Raw genomic sequence first — 16327 nt, forward strand, 5'->3', positions numbered from 1 at the left:
ATGGTCTTGAATCAGCCTTTTACCGGATTCTCAGACCCTCCATCGCCCGTCGATGAGGAAACGCACATCCCGGATGCCGATGGAGATACTGTGGTGGAAGCGCAACAGCAACAACCAGGCAATGCTTCCGGTTACTCCAGAGTTAACAATGGCGACGATGCATCGATATTCACGACGTTTACGGTTCAGCCACCGCCCAGTCTCGGCCGGAGATCAATTTTCAGCGAGCATTTACATGAAGACGACGAGGTTTACGATCCAAAAAATAAGGAACCAAAGGATGAACCGTCACGACCGCTGCGATATAACTGGAGACCATTCTTCCTGTTGCTCTTCTACATTCCGGTGCTTGTAATCCCATGGGTCTTGACGTGCATACTGGCATACCACCCGCTCAACGCCTCGTCTTACTACATTCAGGCAGGAGGGCTCTCACCTGATCAGGTTTCTTCTGTGTCGTCTACGATCATCGCCATCCGAGTGCTCAATTCTGTTGCAAGTGTGGCAACAATCCCGGTGATTGGAGCTGTCCTGGCACAGGCCGCCGTCGTGTACACGCAAAAAAGGAAGAGCGACCAATCGCTCACCCTGAGGCAAACGCTTGCGCTCGCGGATCGGGGATGGGGAGACATTGGTGTCCTTTGGGATGCCCTGCGAGGTGATCGTGGACGCGCAGGCGCGGCTAGCCTCTTCTTGTGGTTCGCGGCTCTCCTGATCGTGATAGGTAAGTACATTCGAAACTGATTACAACGTTTGAGCTAGTCGGAGCTTTCAAAACCCGGTACCTCTGCAGCAATGACCGTTCACAATAATCCTCTCTTTATTACGGTTAAAGTGGAAAAAGACTACAAATACTAGCCGGATATATCTATGAATGCTTTTTTTAAGGGCATGAATCTGCCGGCTAGCTCAAACGTCGTAACTGGTCATGTCTATAGGTTTTATAATATCTATAGATTACTGACGTGTGGTTTATATAGGTGCCGTTCAACAGCCACTGCAACAACTTCTGGTCAGATTTGACGACACACTCGTCCTGACATCTCAAGACAATTCGACCTCTAACCACATCTCTGGCTACGACCCGGAACCTAGCGACCTAGAAAAGATGCCTCAAGGCCTTGGAGTATCAGAGGTCGCGGCATCTCTCGGCACGGCGTCCGACCAGGAAATCTTTTCCCAGATATGGCCTGAGTATACCGGCGCGGACAATGCAACCGCAGTAAAATCGGCAGATAGCCAAACTTTCCGGTGGTACAGTCATGATAACCAGACGGCTGGTCTTAACCGAACCTACTTTGTCTCTGCTCTGCCAAACGGGACAACGACCGGAGTCCTCCGTCAACACGCAATGAGATTCAACTCTTCAGTCAAATGCGAGCACGTATCTGGCATCCCGTCGCCCTGTTCCGGATCCAGGCCCTTTGAGGCTTCACTGTCAATGCCAGGGGTGTTGAACATATCTCTCTGTGCTCCCGGAGCATATGGCGAATCCCCTTGGAATTTAAGCCGGAATCGTCAAGACATCACTGAACATTTATATCTGGATGTTTACGTTCCCTGTTCTAAAGACATCATCCAAAACAGAAACCAGGCGGCCAATTTTACGCTTCGCTGCACGAGCAATACCACCAGAGGATATTTTGAGCTCGGCAACTACAGAAATAACTACACTCATGGCCCACTCTTGGAGACCTGGCCTACCCCCGAGAACATGTCCAAAAATTACAACGATAAATTAAGGGGTACGCTTGGAGACCGGCCTACAGAGCTGTGAGTGTTTTCCGGATTCCACAGCGAATCGCGCTGACGTTGATGTTCAGGGACCACGGCCGCTACAACAGAACAGGCTGGGACGTCGATTCTCTCCCCGATCCCTTCGGCACACGCAACCTCAACATGTCAGGCCCACTCATGACCTCCGCGCTCGCCATGTTCGGGAACCAATCCTTCTTCCACCTCGCCGCGAACCACACAAACGCGACCTCCATCCGCACCAAAACCGAGATCTGCAAGTACTACAGCCTGCCGCTGGCACGGCTGCTTCCGCAGTGGCACGACGACTTCCAACACTTCTGCGGGGACGCCGACTCGGAAAAACAGCCGCGCGGCGCGCTAGCGCAGCTCGTGAACGGCTGGGTCTTCAACTTCAACGACACCGACGGCGCAGAGCAGGCGTTCGAAGCGGGGATGTTCTTCGCGACGAAGGCGCTGCTGACGCAAACGGTGGATGCGACGCGGGCGTGGGGCGCGCGTGAGATCCAGTCCGCTCCGGGGGCGATGGTCATCAAGCCAAACGTATCGCTGGCCGTTATCATCGTCATCAGCATCATAATCTTCCTGCAGATCTGCGGGCTGGCGTACGCCGTTTGGTATATTTATCAGGTGCGGACGTGGACAGTGACGCTCAATGGCACTGCTATGGCGCGCGTTGGGGCTGGGATGGACAAGTCGGAGATGCCACCTATGGGGATGCTGATGCGCAAGGACCTGGACACGCTTAATGATGTTGATGGGTTGGTTGGGGTTGTGGAGAGGCGAGCTGATAGTGGGGGTGATCCTCCGTTAAAACTTGGGGCGCCGGGCGTTATAAGTAAGAAGACATGAGAGTTCTGGTTCTGGTTTGGGGGTTTATGTTTACGCGGTTTCTCCTAATATGCCTGCAAATAGAGTTCATATCCTACTTCGGGTAACTTGATTCATGCTCTGGTATTCCGTGCCTGTCTCTTGGCTTCATTTTCTCTCTACATGGCCGCGAAGTCTATTACTCTATGTGTACCTGGTAAAATCGAGTATTTATAAATACGATATTGTTCTTAATATCCTCATGGTGGATAGTTCTCTAATGGGAGCGGTGGTACACTGTATCAGTAAATAGGATATTGCGGATATGACGGTAATATCAAGTCGTCCCAGATTCAAATACTCTAAAACGCTATGATGTTATTACTCATACAATAGCTACCTAGCACCTCCATAAACAGGCAGGATGTTGTATACTGCTATGTATAGATGAACATGCATTCTAGAATACTCTGTATCAGTCTCGTAATCAAAAAACCAGTCATCTCCTACACCTAAAGCTATAATTAAAGCTTCACCGAACCCGGTCATGCTCACTTCACATTACTTAAAAATATCCAAACAAAACCCAAAGGTAGTATCATATATGACGTATGCATTCTACCCTACCAACCCCCCTACTTTCAAGCCTTACGAAGAAGCCATTGCCAGCCTAGGTAGTTCCAATAAACCCAATCCAGTCGCAACCGAACTAAGCCAGCTCTAATCACGAACCAATACAGGGGACGAAAGGAAGAAGAAAAAACGAAGCAAGAAGAACCAGCAACCGAACAACAACAACAACAACAACAACAACAACAACTAATACTACTGCCACCAAACAAAAAGAGACCGAGAAGAAAACTATAGAACGCACCGCCGGTAAAGAATGCCCTACTCTGTGAGAGCCCAAAACCTCGTAGCTCGTTTGTTTAACTTCGTGCCCCATCGCAAGCACGGTGCGCCATCAGCGACAATGGCAGCAGTGTAGTTGAGGCTATTGTGGGTTGGTGAGCGCTTAGAAGAAGCGGATGCGCTGGTAGTGCTGGGAGCGGGGAGCAAGCATCATGCCGGTTGCTGCCCCGGTGCCGGTGCCGGTGCCGGTGCCGGTGCCGGTGCCGGTGCTGGTGCCGGTGCTGGTGCTGGTGCCGGTGCTGCTGCTGTCAGTAGTGCTCGTGCTTGTACCAGTGCTGCTGCTGGTGCCGGTGCTGGTGCTGGTTCCAACGCTGGTGCCGCTAGTGCTAGTACTAGTTCCGGTGCTGGTGCTGGCAGTAGTGCTGGTGCTGGTGCCGGTGCTGGTGCTGTCAGTAGTGCTAGTGCTTGTACCAGTGCTGGTGCTCAAGGACGTAGTGGAAAAATCGGTAGGCACTGTCGTGATGTCCGAGATCGACGTAGGCACTGTCGTGATGTCCGAGATCGACGTAGACGTTGTCGTGGGGCATGTGAACGTTTGGGTCCTGGTACCGGTGGTGGTTTCCAAAGCCGTGACGACCGTGCTAACCGTCGTGGGGACATCGTTGAAGGTGAGAGTGATGTCCGTCGCGACAGTGACTGTCGTGGTAGAGGTGTAGGTCTGAGAGACGAGGATGGGCTGAGCAAAGACCGTCGGCATCAGCAAGATTTGGACAAGCGGAGGCGCAGGACAGTCCGTCCTCGTTGCTTGAGCGATCGTCGCGTCAAAGTTTGTCGTTTGAGCGATCGTCGCGTCAAAGTTTGTCGTTTGAGCGGAGGACGTCACCGCCATCATTGCCCATAGTAAGGCGGCGAAACTGCCCATCTTGGTCAAGGAAGACATTGTTGCTGGATTGCGGTGCACACAAGCTTCTAGGCAAGGCTTAATCGTAATGAATGAAAGAGGGTGTCTTGGAAGATGCTGCAATGAATGGATGTGGAACTATGGCGGCCTGCGCAGGAGCATATATACCCGTCTGGAGAGGCTTAAAAAACTGTTGACATCTGAATGTTCTTGACGACGGATTCCGCGGCTGCAAATCTGTAGAATGACTGGGTCCTACTACAGACGAGCATTTCCACTCCAGTTTGAAGTTGCGTCTAGATCTGTGGCGATTCTGTTTGGAAAGGGAGCGTCGTCCAATCAAAACGGCGCACTGAGACTGGAAATTGTTTGCAACATTCTTCGGTTGACAGCGCCTGCAAGGCGGGCGCCATTGTTTATGCCGAGGAATCCTGATCTTCGCCAAGGGATGAACTCTGAAAACATTCAAGTCCTGACTTGGCAAAGCTTTCACGCCCTGATTAGATGGCACTTTTTGCAGTCGTAGCTCGAGAACAGCCATGAACTTGAAAATGACCTACGTATGATGTGGACCAAATTTGCCTCATTATCGGCCGACACACTACATGCCTCAGCATTTGAGGGTTGATGGCCTGCTGGCCCAAATTGCTTATCGTGTGAAAATTCAGTCCCTGAATTGTGCTGTCACGAGGCTTCCAATCGATGTGGAGGAGAAATTTCTACCCACGTAGCAGCCTCGGATGTATTTTCGTTGCCGTATGATGCACAGAAAAAAGCCTTTGTAATGCGGTCCGATTAAACCTTTGAGTTTTCAGCAGTAAGTGCAGGACTTGTTGTGGAACGTAAGACTCATTGACGACAATGGATCTCCGATTCCTACGGCTGACGCGGCATGGACCTCGTGCCCGCCAGTGTACAATGTACAGGCTGTCGATCTGCTGTCACCTTCTGGCATAAAGATAGCCAAGAATGTGGGGCAGCCTCTGAGCGGGCCACCTGATGCTGGCTTAGAGGGAGCGGCGTGACCTTGTCCCAGGTTCCATTGCGAGGCTTACGGGTATCCTTTATTCTTCTGGGTGTGCCATGAGAAGGCATCGGAACAGCAAACATATCTGGTTCAATTCTCTTCAACGGTGCGTATCCTGGGCTGTCCCTCGGTCGGAGCTGGGTCGGGGTAAGAAATTCCAGCTGGACTCAAAAGCAGCCAAAAACTTCAAAAAGGTGAGTGTGAAGATAACAAGCGCAACATGCAATCATCAAAAAACCGTGGGAACTCCCACGCTTGAATCTTGCACAGCCATTCCAACGTGGGGATGTTCCCTAAATGGGCCATGAAACCGTGCGATGCGGAATCATTTTTCAACCGTATGACATGTAAGCCTTGGGTACGAAACTTTATGTGACGGTAGCAATAAAAGGGGACTTGTGGGACGCCCTTTCTTTGCCGCGGATCTGCGCAGTGCTCAGTGGCTGGCCTGCTATCACAATCTGACAGTTAGATATCAGGCCCATTCCTAGAGCGCCTTGGTGCCATCCGCAATGACTTGACAGGTGAAAGGTGAATTTGCATGTGAAACTTCGTAGGGAGGAATGTATGTGTGAAAATGGAATTACATGAAGCGGAGCTGGGTCCGCTCGGTTTGCTTATGTTATCCTATTTCAGATTTCAGGCTGCCCTGGAAATTATTTGAACATCTCAGTCGGAGAAATCCAGGAAAAATCGACATTCAGGATCATCGGGTGATAACATCCGGTGATAAAATTCGGCACGTAAGGGTCACTAGTAGCGGACAAGTCGAGGAGACGACCAACGGCCATTATTTTTTCAAGACTCAGAGTCAGTTGCGTAGATTCTGTCGATATCGCACAGCCGTCGGAATCGGAGGGCAATGCTGGGGCAAGTTGCCTAATCCGTAGAATCAGAAAGCCGGATGGATGAAATTTTCCGAAGGCATCCCGAGCCACCAGAGTCTGTCTCTGCACACGGACGGGATTCAAAAAGCGAGAGGGCTTCGTGTCGACATGGCACCTACATATGTATAGACGTTGCTTTTCCCGGCGACGGGTTGTTCAAAAATTAAACGGGCAAACACGCAATCGACCAAGGATGACGATTACTGAGTTAGCTAATATGTTAGTGCATGCAGCACATTGAATTGCCAGCTCAGAATGGCGGTATGGGCCATGTATATAGTTCCGGACTTGGGCGAGCTGTTGAGTGCTGGGTAGTGTCGTAAGTGTCAAGGTATACCCTTGGTCGTCCATATTGAGCGGTGCCGTGGGTAGGGAAATACAGCAGCCGTCACACCATCGGATGTAGCCGACGTGAAGACTTCGTGAAGATGTTCGGAATCCTTCGTATAGATGTCGGGTTCTAGTTCAACACGGCTTGAATCGATTTCTGTCCAGTCAGCGATTAAAATCTCCGTACCTCCTGATTTAGGAAACGTGCAGGCTCCGTGTAGAAGAAGTCAGACGTCAGTTCCAACAACTTGAAGCAGTCGTTTAGGCATGTATGCAGGTACGCCACCTCAGCGCGTCTGCATGTATCCACCGGCCACCTACCTAAGGGCAAACCGGTGTGAAGTCGGCGGGGCGCTCACGATCGGGAACTGCTTCCCGACCAAGACGGCGCAAGGCGCAACAACGGGCCAAAAAACACATCACCCAGGCGATGGGCATTTTAGCGCAAATCTTAAGGCGAGGGATGGGATGGGAAGGTCTGTCTCGATGATGGCAGTTGGCAGACCTCACAGCCAGAGAGCCTCCCCCATTTCCCCGGAAGCGGAAGCGAGTCAGGCGGGCGGGCGTGGGGCCAGTGAAGACCTAGTGATGGGCGATGGCACTAGCACTGACATCACGGACGACCTGACGGTGGTGGGTCGCGTCTGGGGGCAAAGCTTAAGCGCTGCGCTGCGCTGCTCGAATTTTTGCACCGTTGCACGTCAGTAGCTTGACCTAATCATTTATATATATATATAGGGCCTTGGGCCCGTCTGCCCGTCTGTCTGGCTTGTCTTGTCTTGTCCTATTACTACCTAGGCACTGCTCCTACAGCACAACCACCCAACCACCATGACACCACCCGCCGCCGACACGAGCAGCGCGCGCCGCTCCACCGACACGCACAACACGCACACCACGCACCACACGCACGACCACGACGGCGAGCCCATGACCCGCCGCACCTCGGCGCTAGACTCAGCGCCCAGCCTAGCCATGGGGGCGCCGGCCGGCTTCCCCGCCTTCACCACAGCACGGCGGCGCAGCACGGCGTCGCAGCAGTCGCGGGGGACGGTGCGGGACGAGGTCGAAGAAGTGGTTGCGCTGGCGCGGTCGGCGTCGCAGATCAGTGGCCATCACTCGCACCATGAAGCCGCGGACGACGTTCACGCGCTGCCGATGATTCAGCGGCCCAAGGCGGCCAAGCCCGGCCCGTACAACACGATTCGCGAGGTGCCGTCGGAGCTGAACACGCCGCTGTCGACGCGGCCGGCGTCGCCTGCTTCGGGGGCGGGGTCGGGGTCGCCGTCGGCCAACAAGTCGCAGTTCCGCGGGGCGGGCGGCGAGTTCGACGGGATCGAGGAGCACGTCGCGCAGGGCTACCCGGACGTGGGGCGCATCGCGTCGTGGCGGGGGGCTGCGATCCTTTTGGTGACATGCGGCGCGCAGCTGATGGACAACGTGTTCATGACGGGGACGAACATTGCGCTGCCAGCGATCCAGCGGACGTTTGGGGTCGACAGCGGAGACCTGCAGTGGCTGATCTCGGCGTACACGCTGACGTTTGGGGGCTTCCTGCTGCTGGCGGGGGTGCTGTCGGACCGGTACGGGCGCAAGCACGTCTTCTGCGCGGGGATGGGCATGCTGAGCGTGTGGACGCTGGCCGACGGGTTCGCGACGTCGTTCATCCAGATGGCCATTTTCCGGGCGTTGCAAGGCGTCGGGGCGGCCATGACGGTGCCCTCGGCCGTCGGCATCATTAGCAACTACTTCGTCGCGCAGGACCGGACGCTGGCGCTGACGATTTTCGGGGCCGCGGGCGCCGTGGGCTTCTGCCTTGGCCTGATCTTCGGGGGGTTCCTGACGTCGTCGCTCGGCTGGCGCTACATCTTCTACGTCGCCATGGCCGTGACCAGCGCGCTGGGCCTGATTGGCTTGGTCTTCCTGCCAAAGGACCGCAAGGAGGGGACCACGCGGCCGAAGCTCGACTTCATCGGCGCCGGGCTGTCGACGGGCGGGCTCATTCTTCTGAGCTTCGTCCTGTCGAGCGGTGGTGTGTATGGATGGGGCAAGGCCTTCATCATCGTGCTGCTGATCCTGTCCATCGCCATGCTGGGCGTCTTCACGTGGGTCGAGAAGAAGGTGGCCAATCCCATCATGCCGCTGTCGCTGTGGAAGATCCAGAACTTTGCCGCGCTGTGGATATCCGGGTTCGGTAGGTTTTTTTTTTTTTTTTTTTTCTCGCGTGTTGATCCTCTGGAAGAGCTAGCTCACTGACATTTTTGTTCGGCCAGTCATGTACGGCGGCTACCAGACGGTCATCTACTACACGACGCTGATTGCGCAGGAGATTGACAAGCTCAGCGCCGGACAGACAGCGCTGCGCTTCCTCCCCGTGAGTCCACCTCCCAGCAGCTGCATCCGCATGCGCAAGCAACTAACGGTTTCCTAGATGGGCGCCACGGGCTTCATCTTCTCGCTCGGCATGTCGCGCATGCTGGACTGGTTCAAGACGAAGCACCTGCTGATCGTGGGCATGACGCTGTGCGCGATTGCGCCGATCCCATCCGCGCTGATCAAAGAAGGCGACACCAGCTTCTGGAAGCACGTGTTCCCCGCGACGATACTCAGCGTGGCGGGCACGACCATCGTGTACTGCACGCTGACGGTGGTGCTGCTGGCCAGCGTGCCCGTCAACGTCAAGAGCCTGTGTGGCGGCATGATCAACACGGCCTTCCAGATCGGCAGCGGTGTCGGGCTGGCGCTGGCGAGCGCCGTCGTCCAGGCCGTCGACACCAACAAGGGCAAGGGCCCTATTGACCAGTATGGCACCGGGCTGTGGTGCTGCGTGGGCTTTGCCGTCGTTGGCTTGGTGGCTAGCACGTTTGGCGTCAAGAACGTCGAGCATGATTCCGAGGAGCCGGTGATGGCTCATTAGGGCGAGTGTGCGTACGATGGACGTTTCTGAGACAGAATCTCGGTTTTGTGTTCATTTTTTAGTTTCATGATATCCTAGACAACAGATTTGGTAACGATTTTACGACTATTTAGAAGAGATGGGTAGATTAGAAAAAGTATGGTTCTTTTTGATTATGGTTGTTGTTGTTGTTGTTGTTATTATTATATTTCGTAGCAGAATTAGATCGTGGCTGCGTCTTAGGTCGACGGATCGTGTTGAAAGGCTCTTCGCATATTAGCATTACATTATGTACGTCGCATCGTCTCAAGTTGTTAGGGTAGGTTCCGTCTGGTCAAAAAAGCCGGCGGTTATAGATGGCTCCACAGCCAGCACGCTGAGAGGTCCGTCGTGCAGGCCTCGCGGAGCTAACATAGGGTTAGAGGGCATTACCAGCACCATCACTGGAAGCTCATGGCGAGGATCTCGGGCTTCCTGGTCTCGAGATCCAGGATCATCTGCCCGAACAGGCCGTTTGCCCACGAGAACCTGCGCGTGCACGTCAGTATGTACGAACTCAACCAACCAACAACCACAGCCCACACACACTCACCACTGCCTCGTCCAGTCATTCCCATCAAACGAATTGACGCTCTCATGAATCAGGCCCAACCCCCCGGTACTCCTTAGCAGCTCGCCCAGCGCGCGCACAATCTCCTCCTCATCATCCGATGTCAGTATCTGCATAATACTGGCCATGGGCCACGCATAGCCCGGGCCCTGATGCGGTCCGCCAACAGCACTGATAACCGGGCCGCGCATGAAGTAGGGGTTGCGGTCGCTGAGGAGGCGGGCGCGAGTGCGCTGGTAGACGGGGTCGTCGCGGGGGAGGAAGCCCAAGAACGGGGCAGAGAGGAGAGAGGGGACGTTGGCGTCGTCCATGAGGTTAGCGGAGCCGAAGCCGTCGACCTCGAAGGCGTAGACGTCGCCGTCGCCGTCGGCCGCGCGCACCACCGCGTGCTGCGCTATGGCGTTCCGCAGAGCGAGAGCGCGCGCGCGCAGCGCCTCTGCGAGGTCCGCATCGCCAATGCCGGCTGCGATGGTGGCGGCGGGGCCCAGTGCCGCGGCGAGCATCATGTTTGCGGGGACGAAGAGCTGGAAGAGCGTCGCGTCGTCTGAGGGGCGGAAGGCGGAGCGCACGAGCCCCGTGCCGTTGGCGACGGGGTTACCGAGGCCGTTGTTGGCGAGGGTTTCGGTGGCGCGGGTGGTGCGGCGGGAGAAAGTGTAGGGGGAGGAGATGGGGCGGCCGTCCGGGGCGTACGTGGGCGAGTAGGTCATTGCGTCGACGACGGCGAGGAGGGCATCGACGGCGCGGGCCCAGGCGTGCTGGCCGAAGAAGGCCGTGTCGTTTGTTGCGGCGTGGTAGTCGGCCGAGAGCTGGAGGAAGGCGGCCAGCGAGTCGAGCTCGTACTTGCACTCGAAGACGGTGGCATTGGAGTAGGGCGGAGTGACGGTGTCGTCGGCGGCGGCCGAGTTGGTGTCGGGCGGGATGGCGGACTCGACGGGCGGCTGGAAGGAGTTGCAGTAGGGGGCGGTGAGGAGGTAGCGGGCGTGGAGGTTGATGGCGCCGCGGAAGAGGGCGGCGAGGCTGTCGGGCTGGGAGGAAGGGCGCAGCAGCGAGCGGTACGACTGCAGCTGGTTGGCCGAGTCGCGCAGCCACATGGCGTTGATGTCGCCGGTGATGATAAAGGTGAGTTCTTCAGTGGAGCCGTGCCACTTGATGGCCGTGTCGAGCGTGTTGGGGAAGGCGTTTTCGAACAGGCGCGCCAGGTCCGGGTCGCGAATGACGCTCTTCAGCCGCGCGATGGTCTCCTCGACGTCCGACGAGTTGAAGGTGCGGCAGGCGGGCGCGGGCCGCTGGTACGGGAGCTGTTGGGGTCCGGTCGAGTAGGGCGCGTGTCGCTCTTTGGAGTAGTCGAGGTAGTCGGGGCATTGCGCCAGGACGAGCTGGACAAGCTGGACGAGGAGAAGCGCAAGAAACCACATACTGACTGACTGACTGACTGGCAATTGAAGTGGACAAAGGAAATGGGAGAGGAGACATAGTTACCCCGCAACTGCCAGGCATGACGTCGAATCATGCAGACTGTCGATATTGGTGCATCCGTGGTCATACGTGCATCCGCATGGGGACCAGGCCCAAGCCGTCACCATCCCATCGCAGACAATCCCCGCGCCGTCCGGTCGTGAAAGCGTCCCTAGTGTCATCGAGCACAAAACGTTGAGAGTCTGTGTCATGGTGTTTAGGGTGGCACCTCTCCCCACTCGAGCTTCCCCGGATCTGCAGCTCCACCTCCACCGCCATGTCCCACCACTCAACCACCGCACCTATTATTCCAACCACTACCACAGCCACACAACAATGACCACGCCACCGCCTCTCACCGGCATCCGCGTGCTCGAGTTTGCCGGCCTAGCTCCAGGTACGCACGCACACACACACACACACACGCGCGCGCGCGCGCAAATGCAGCGTCCACTGACTGACTGCCTCGCAGGCCCCTTCGCCGGCCTCATGCTCGCCGACTACGGCGCCACCGTCATCCGCATCGACCGGCCCACGCCCACCTCGCACGGCACGAGCACCCCGCCGCCACCGACCTCGGACCTCCTGACGCGGCGCAAGACGTCCATCGCCGTGGACATGAAAACGGCCGCAGGAGCCGCGCTGATCAAAGCCCTCGCCGCGCGTGTCGACGTGCTCATCGACCCCTTCCGGCCGGGCGTGCTGGAGCGGGCCGGCCTGTCGCCGCGCGAGGTGCTGCTGCCCGCGAACCCGCGGCTGGTCGTCGCGCGGCTGACGGGCTTCCGGCGCGACGGGCCGTACGCGCGCATGGCGGGCCACGACATCAACTACCTGGCCGTGAGCGGGGTGCTGGGGATGCTAGGGCGCAAAGCACACAAGCCGTACGCGCCGGGGAACCTCGTGGCGGACTTTGCGGGGGGCGGGGCCATGTGCGTCGTCGGAGTGTTGATGGCGCTGGTGGAGCGGGCGCGCAGCGGGCGCGGCCAGCTCGTCGAGGCGAACATGGTCGACGGCGCCGCGTACCTGGCTACGTTTCTGCGGCTGGGCACCAAGAGCGCGTGGTGGGGGCGGCCGCGGGGCGAGAATCTGCTGGACGGCGGGTGTCCGTACTACGACGTGTACGCGACCAAAGACGGGCAGTACATGGCGGTTGGGGCGTTGGAGGCGCAGTTCTTCAGCGCGCTGCTGGCCGGGCTGGGGATAGACGCGGCGAGGCTGCCGTTCCCGCGCGACGACCGCCGCGCCTGGCCCTGGCTGCGCGTTGCCTTCACGGCCAAGTTCAAGAGCAAGACGCGCGCCGAGTGGGAGGCCGTGTTTGCGGGCTCGGACGCGTGCTGCACGCCGGTGCTGGGGCAGGCGGAGCTCGAAGCGGCGGGGTACGCGCAGCGGCCGGCGGTGGGGCTGCGGGGGTCGCCGGGATGGGCGGTCGGCGACGAGGAGAAGAGTGAGGGCGAGGACGAGGTTGCAGACAAAGGGCAGGGCGTGGGAGTTGAGGGGGCCGGGTGGAGCGAGCGGGGGCTAGGGGCTGGAGAGGGCGGGGAGGAGATGCTGGCGCGGTGGATGGGGTGGTCGCGGGGGCGGCAGTACGGCGTCGAGGGGGGTGGGCTGGTGTTGCTGCATAGGGCGAAGCTGTGAGTGTATGTATGTGGCGCGCTTTATACCCTTTTGCTTTTGTTCATTCGAAGCAGTCACTGTGGAATACTCTTTGTCAAGTGACGAGCCCAAGTCCTAAATAGATAGGGGTGAGAAGGTCTTCGATCATATATATACTATAAGTGTCTTGACTAGATTTCTCTGTGCAAGCGTTATATCTCCCATCTACAGTACCTACACGAACAATCGCTTTTATTCTTATACTCACAACCCACAACCAACCAAACCAACCAACCAAACCAGACCAAGCAGTGACACCCCCTCACAGCACACCAAAGCAAACAAAACAAAATAAACCAGAGCAACTCAAATCAAAAGCAACAAGGAACAAGGAAAAAAGAAGACTCAGGTATCCACCATAAGCTACAGCTATAGCCACAGCTATAGTAAAAGAAAAGAAAAGAAAAGAAAAGGAAAAAGAAAATATACACATACACAAGATATACACGCAGCTCCGCTCTCCATCTACCCACCCGTCCACCCACACATCCACCCATCTGCATAGACCGCAACCGTGCGTACGTACGTGACGAGTTACAAATAGCTAGCTCTACGGATGGGCTGTATCGAGAGCAGAAGCACCAAGTCTACAACAAGCACCAAAACCACGCAGCATATGTCCGCCCAGCCAAGTCAGACATGTCTACCTACCTCCCCACCACACGCGCCAACGCGTAGCGCGCGCGCGCCACCGCCTCCCGGGCTCTCGTCCGCTCGTCGCCCGCCCCCCAATCCACCTTGGCCGCACCCCTCTCCCGCACCACATCCCTGACCTTGACCTCCGTGTCCTTGAGCGCCTCGCGGCCCCTCTCGCGCACATCGGCCGCCCACCTCGCCCTTGCTCCCTCCCACACCCGCTGCATCCGACGCAGACTCCACACGGCGCCTAGGGCCGCCACGGCGCCGGCCTCGAACGCCGACACCCCCGAGAACGAGACGTACGTCAGCGCGCTCAGGGCCCCCGTCATCGTCGTCGTCGACGCCGTCTGCAGCAGCAGCTTTTGCGCCAGCGCCTGCAGCGGCGGTATGCCCGTGGCCGAGAGGTGCGCGCGCGCCAGCGGGATCTGCATCGGCCAGGGCTTGAGCTCGGGGAGGCTCGCGGCATCAATGTCGTCCGCGGGGCGGGCGTCGTACTTCCTCAGCTCCGAGAGGCGGGGAGGGCCATCCGGGAGCTCGCCAAGGCGCGGCACCGGCACCGCCGTGCTCTTGAGCATGCGCCGCTCGGGCATGGCGTCCGCTTGCGGGTCGCCGGCGAAGAAGCCGGCTTCCTCGATGCGGCCTGCGACCCAGACGATTTCTTTCTCGGCTTCGGTCAGCCAGCGCCGCTCCAGGATGTCCGAAGTGATCATGCCGACGTCGTCGACGCGCCAGAGCAGCTTCCACCACGCAATCTTGTGCCAGTATTTGCTGGCGAAGGCCATGTCGAGCTTTTCGCGGAGCTCGTTGTGTGCGTGCTCAGCCCACACGCGAAGCGATTCGAGAATTTCGGCCTTGGTAGCTTCGGAGATGGCAGAGTTTGCAAGCTCCTGCAGGCGCTGCGCATCGTCGATCTTGATGTTTTCGTGGGCATCCGCGAGGAGAGATTTAATGAGGTTCTCCAGGGCAGGCTTCATGTCCGCCGGGGCAGCTCCTTCCGCAAGCCATTTGGTCAGTACATGCAGACCGCTCCTGTGCCATCCTCGCTCGTAAATCATCGAGTTTGCTATCGACTCCCTGAATTTTTCGATGGCTTCCGTGGCGAGCTCTGGGTCGATCACGACATATCTGTCCGTGGAGCTCTGGTCCACCTCCTCTGCAGGAGCTGGCAGTCCCAGTGCTACCTTGACCGTTTGCGCCGGGATGTCCTGCTCCGCTTGCGTAGCCGTGAAGCGTCCGTACGCGACTGTACTCTTGACACCATCGCCGAAGACGATGGCCCTATGAACAGGATAAGTGACCATTGTCAATCTGCCGCTTGCCGACGTAGGCGTCCGCAAGGTCGGTACGAGAATGGCGTCCTTTGGTCTGTCCTGCTCGGACGTGATGCTCGGCGCGGCCGTGTTGACATTGAGAGAGGATATCAAGATTTCGATATTGTGCTTCTGGAGGATTCTCGAGGGAACGGAAATGGTGCGGAGCAGAGGGTTGTAGGGATGGACGTCGGTCTCGTCGCCATGCCTGTAGCAGCACTCGTCAGTCATGCGCCAGCACAAGGCCCAACCACGGGGATCCGCACCGCAGCAAGATGGCCTGGGCCTCATCTTGACCCTTCTTCTCAAGCTCTTTCTCCCACACGCCCTTGTCGCCCAGCGGGTCGGCGAGCAAAAGTCGGACGAGCCGCTGCGCGGCTCTCTGATCGCCCAAGCTCAGCACTGGTCCGTGAAAACTGCATTAGCGCACCATCGCGTGCGTGTTGGCGGGCCATGCACTCACCAGCTATCCGTACGACGGGGTCCGTGGTTTCCAGTCCCCGCAGCGCGAGCTGGAGCCGGCTCAGGTTGACGTAGTTGGCCGCGGGGCCCTTGAGCGCGTCCAATGTCTGGTGAAGCTCCTTCAGCCGCGGCGGGACGTCGACGGGCGCATTGATGGCGGTCCTGGAGGCCAGCGTCGCGGCATGGCGGCGTCGCGCGAAGAATTGCGCGCGCGTGCGAGCTGCGGCCGGGGCGGACAGGCACGACGGAGCATCACCGAGGCGCCATAGCGAGCACGAGGGGCAGAAGAAGAGATCGGATGGCGGGAGCTTCGTCGCCGGGGGGATCCGTGGAGGCATTGGGAAGAGTTGCGCCTCTCAGCGGGTGTGGTTGCCGTGTTTCCACGTCTCGCGCGCCAAGCATGCGGGTGGAAAGCTCCCGCCGCCCATTTCGTCATGCGCGAGCATCAAATAGATAGTAAGTCGTGGCCACTCTCAACATACATCCCATTCAACTCAAGGTATTCAAAAAGAAGTCGTTTCATGATCAACTCAACTGGGCCACATGCATTCATACAGCTCTCTTCCAGTACGTGGTCATCATCATGAGTCCCAGCTCCCCTGCAGCAATCACGATACCGACTTTAAAAAACAAAAAAAGAGAGGCACTAGGCCATCTGTGCCTTGCTATAGCTGAACCCTTTACGGACAAGCCTCCACATCCCTCGCTATGAATTAACGGGCGACAACGCTTGTGAGTTG

General features: G+C 57.5%; 6 protein-coding genes across 6 annotated transcripts; 4 read left to right on the forward strand and 2 right to left on the reverse strand.

The window, feature by feature from the left end:
• On the forward strand, window positions 1-2607 carry K452DRAFT_299507 (uncharacterized protein; the record flags this gene model as incomplete). Its single annotated transcript, XM_033542231.1, has 3 exons — window positions 1-724; window positions 981-1773; window positions 1824-2607. 3 exons carry the CDS (start codon window positions 1-3, stop codon window positions 2605-2607), a joined length of 2301 nt encoding a protein of 766 aa, XP_033395821.1.
• An 844-nt stretch (window positions 2608-3451) lies between these two features.
• On the forward strand, window positions 3452-4318 carry K452DRAFT_309902 (uncharacterized protein; the record flags this gene model as incomplete). The annotated part of the gene is made up of 2 exons (XM_033543286.1): window positions 3452-3521; window positions 3585-4318. 2 exons carry the CDS (start codon window positions 3452-3454, stop codon window positions 4316-4318), a joined length of 804 nt encoding a protein of 267 aa, XP_033395822.1.
• A 3174-nt stretch (window positions 4319-7492) lies between these two features.
• On the forward strand, window positions 7493-9479 carry K452DRAFT_327555 (uncharacterized protein; the record flags this gene model as incomplete). The annotated part of the gene is made up of 3 exons (XM_033544927.1): window positions 7493-8756; window positions 8836-8936; window positions 8994-9479. The coding sequence occupies 3 exons, from the start codon at window positions 7493-7495 to the stop codon at window positions 9477-9479; spliced, it is 1851 nt and encodes a 616-aa protein (XP_033395823.1).
• Window positions 9480-9898: 419 nt separating this feature from the next.
• On the reverse strand, window positions 9899-11483 carry K452DRAFT_230552 (glycoside hydrolase family 125 protein; the record flags this gene model as incomplete). Its single annotated transcript, XM_033537104.1, has 2 exons — window positions 9899-9986; window positions 10051-11483. 2 exons carry the CDS (start codon window positions 11481-11483, stop codon window positions 9899-9901), a joined length of 1521 nt encoding a protein of 506 aa, XP_033395824.1.
• Window positions 11484-11859: 376 nt separating this feature from the next.
• On the forward strand, window positions 11860-13158 carry K452DRAFT_309905 (uncharacterized protein; the record flags this gene model as incomplete). Its single annotated transcript, XM_033543287.1, has 2 exons — window positions 11860-11920; window positions 11996-13158. The coding sequence occupies 2 exons, from the start codon at window positions 11860-11862 to the stop codon at window positions 13156-13158; spliced, it is 1224 nt and encodes a 407-aa protein (XP_033395825.1).
• A 665-nt stretch (window positions 13159-13823) lies between these two features.
• K452DRAFT_230804 (uncharacterized protein) lies at window positions 13824-15925 on the reverse strand (the record flags this gene model as incomplete). Its single annotated transcript, XM_033537118.1, has 3 exons — window positions 13824-15333; window positions 15392-15527; window positions 15589-15925. The coding sequence occupies 3 exons, from the start codon at window positions 15923-15925 to the stop codon at window positions 13824-13826; spliced, it is 1983 nt and encodes a 660-aa protein (XP_033395826.1).
• Between the last annotated feature and the right edge of the window lie 402 nt (window positions 15926-16327).

The sequence above is a fragment of the Aplosporella prunicola genome (assembly GCF_010093885.1).
Source record: "Aplosporella prunicola CBS 121167 unplaced genomic scaffold K452scaffold_17, whole genome shotgun sequence".
Taxonomy (NCBI): Eukaryota; Fungi; Ascomycota; class Dothideomycetes; order Botryosphaeriales; family Aplosporellaceae; genus Aplosporella; species Aplosporella prunicola.